General features: G+C 45.3%; 1 protein-coding gene across 1 annotated transcript; it reads left to right on the top strand.

The window, feature by feature from the left end:
- Positions 1 to 90: 90 nt before the first annotated feature.
- On the top strand, positions 91 to 954 carry LOC144219046 (olfactory receptor 8B12-like; the record flags this gene model as incomplete). The annotated part of the gene is made up of 1 exon (XM_077749032.1): positions 91 to 954. A coding segment is annotated over exon 1 (855 nt), but the record flags the coding sequence as incomplete, so codon positions are not given.
- Positions 955 to 962: the final 8 nt, after the last annotated feature.

Genomic DNA, 962 nt, shown 5'->3' with positions numbered 1-962 from the left:
GGGGGTGGATACTGGGAAGGTAGTGGTATTTCTTTCTCTCTAACTGGTTTTCTTTTCTTTTCTCCAGACTCCCTTGTTCCACTCATCCCCAAGAGGAGAATGGCGACTGAGAACTCTTCTGTGACAGAGTTTATCCTTACAGGATTAACAGACCAGCTAGAACTGCAGATCCCTCTCTTCTTCCTGTTTCTAGGTTTCTACATGGTCACTGTGCTGGGGAACTTGGGCTTGTTAGCTCTGATTGGCTTGAATTCTTGCCTACACACACCCATGTACTTTTTCCTCTTCAACCTCTCCTTAATAGATTTCTGTTACTCCACTACCATCACCCCCAAAATGCTGAAGAGTTTTGTCTCAAAGAAGAACATCATGTTGCATGCGGAGTGTATGACTCAACTCTTTTTCTTTTGCTTCTTTGTCATTTCTGAGTCCTTCCTCCTGTCAGCGATGGCATATGACCGCTATGTGGCCATCTGTAAACCATTGGTGTACACGGTCACCATGTCTCCTCAGGTCTGTTTATTCCTTTTGTTGGGTGTCTATATGATGGGGCTTTCAGGGGCCATGGTGCATACGGGAAGCATAGCAAGTCTGACCTTCTGTGCCGACAACCTTGTCAATCACTTCATGTGTGACATCCTTCCTCTCCTTGAGCTCTCTTGCAACAGTACTTATGTACACGAGCTGGTGGTCTTCATACTTGTGGCCATTGACATTGGAATACCCATTGTCACCATCTTCATCTCTTATGCTCTGATTCTGTCCAGTATTCTGCACATTCACTCCACTGAGGGCAGGTCCAAAGCTTTCGGTACATGTAGCTCTCACATAATTGTGGTTTCTCTTTTCTTTGGTTCTGGGGCTTTCATGTATCTCAAACCACCTTCGATTTTGCCCCTTGATCAAGGGAAAGTGTCCTCTCTGTTCTATACCATTGTGGTGCCCATGTTAAACCCACTGAT

This window comes from Crocuta crocuta, unplaced genomic scaffold (assembly GCF_008692635.1).
Source record: "Crocuta crocuta isolate KB4526 unplaced genomic scaffold, BGI_CrCroc_1.0 C28266636, whole genome shotgun sequence".
Classification (NCBI taxonomy): domain Eukaryota; kingdom Metazoa; phylum Chordata; class Mammalia; order Carnivora; family Hyaenidae; genus Crocuta; species Crocuta crocuta.
This window is presented reverse-complemented; position numbering and strand designations above follow the sequence as displayed.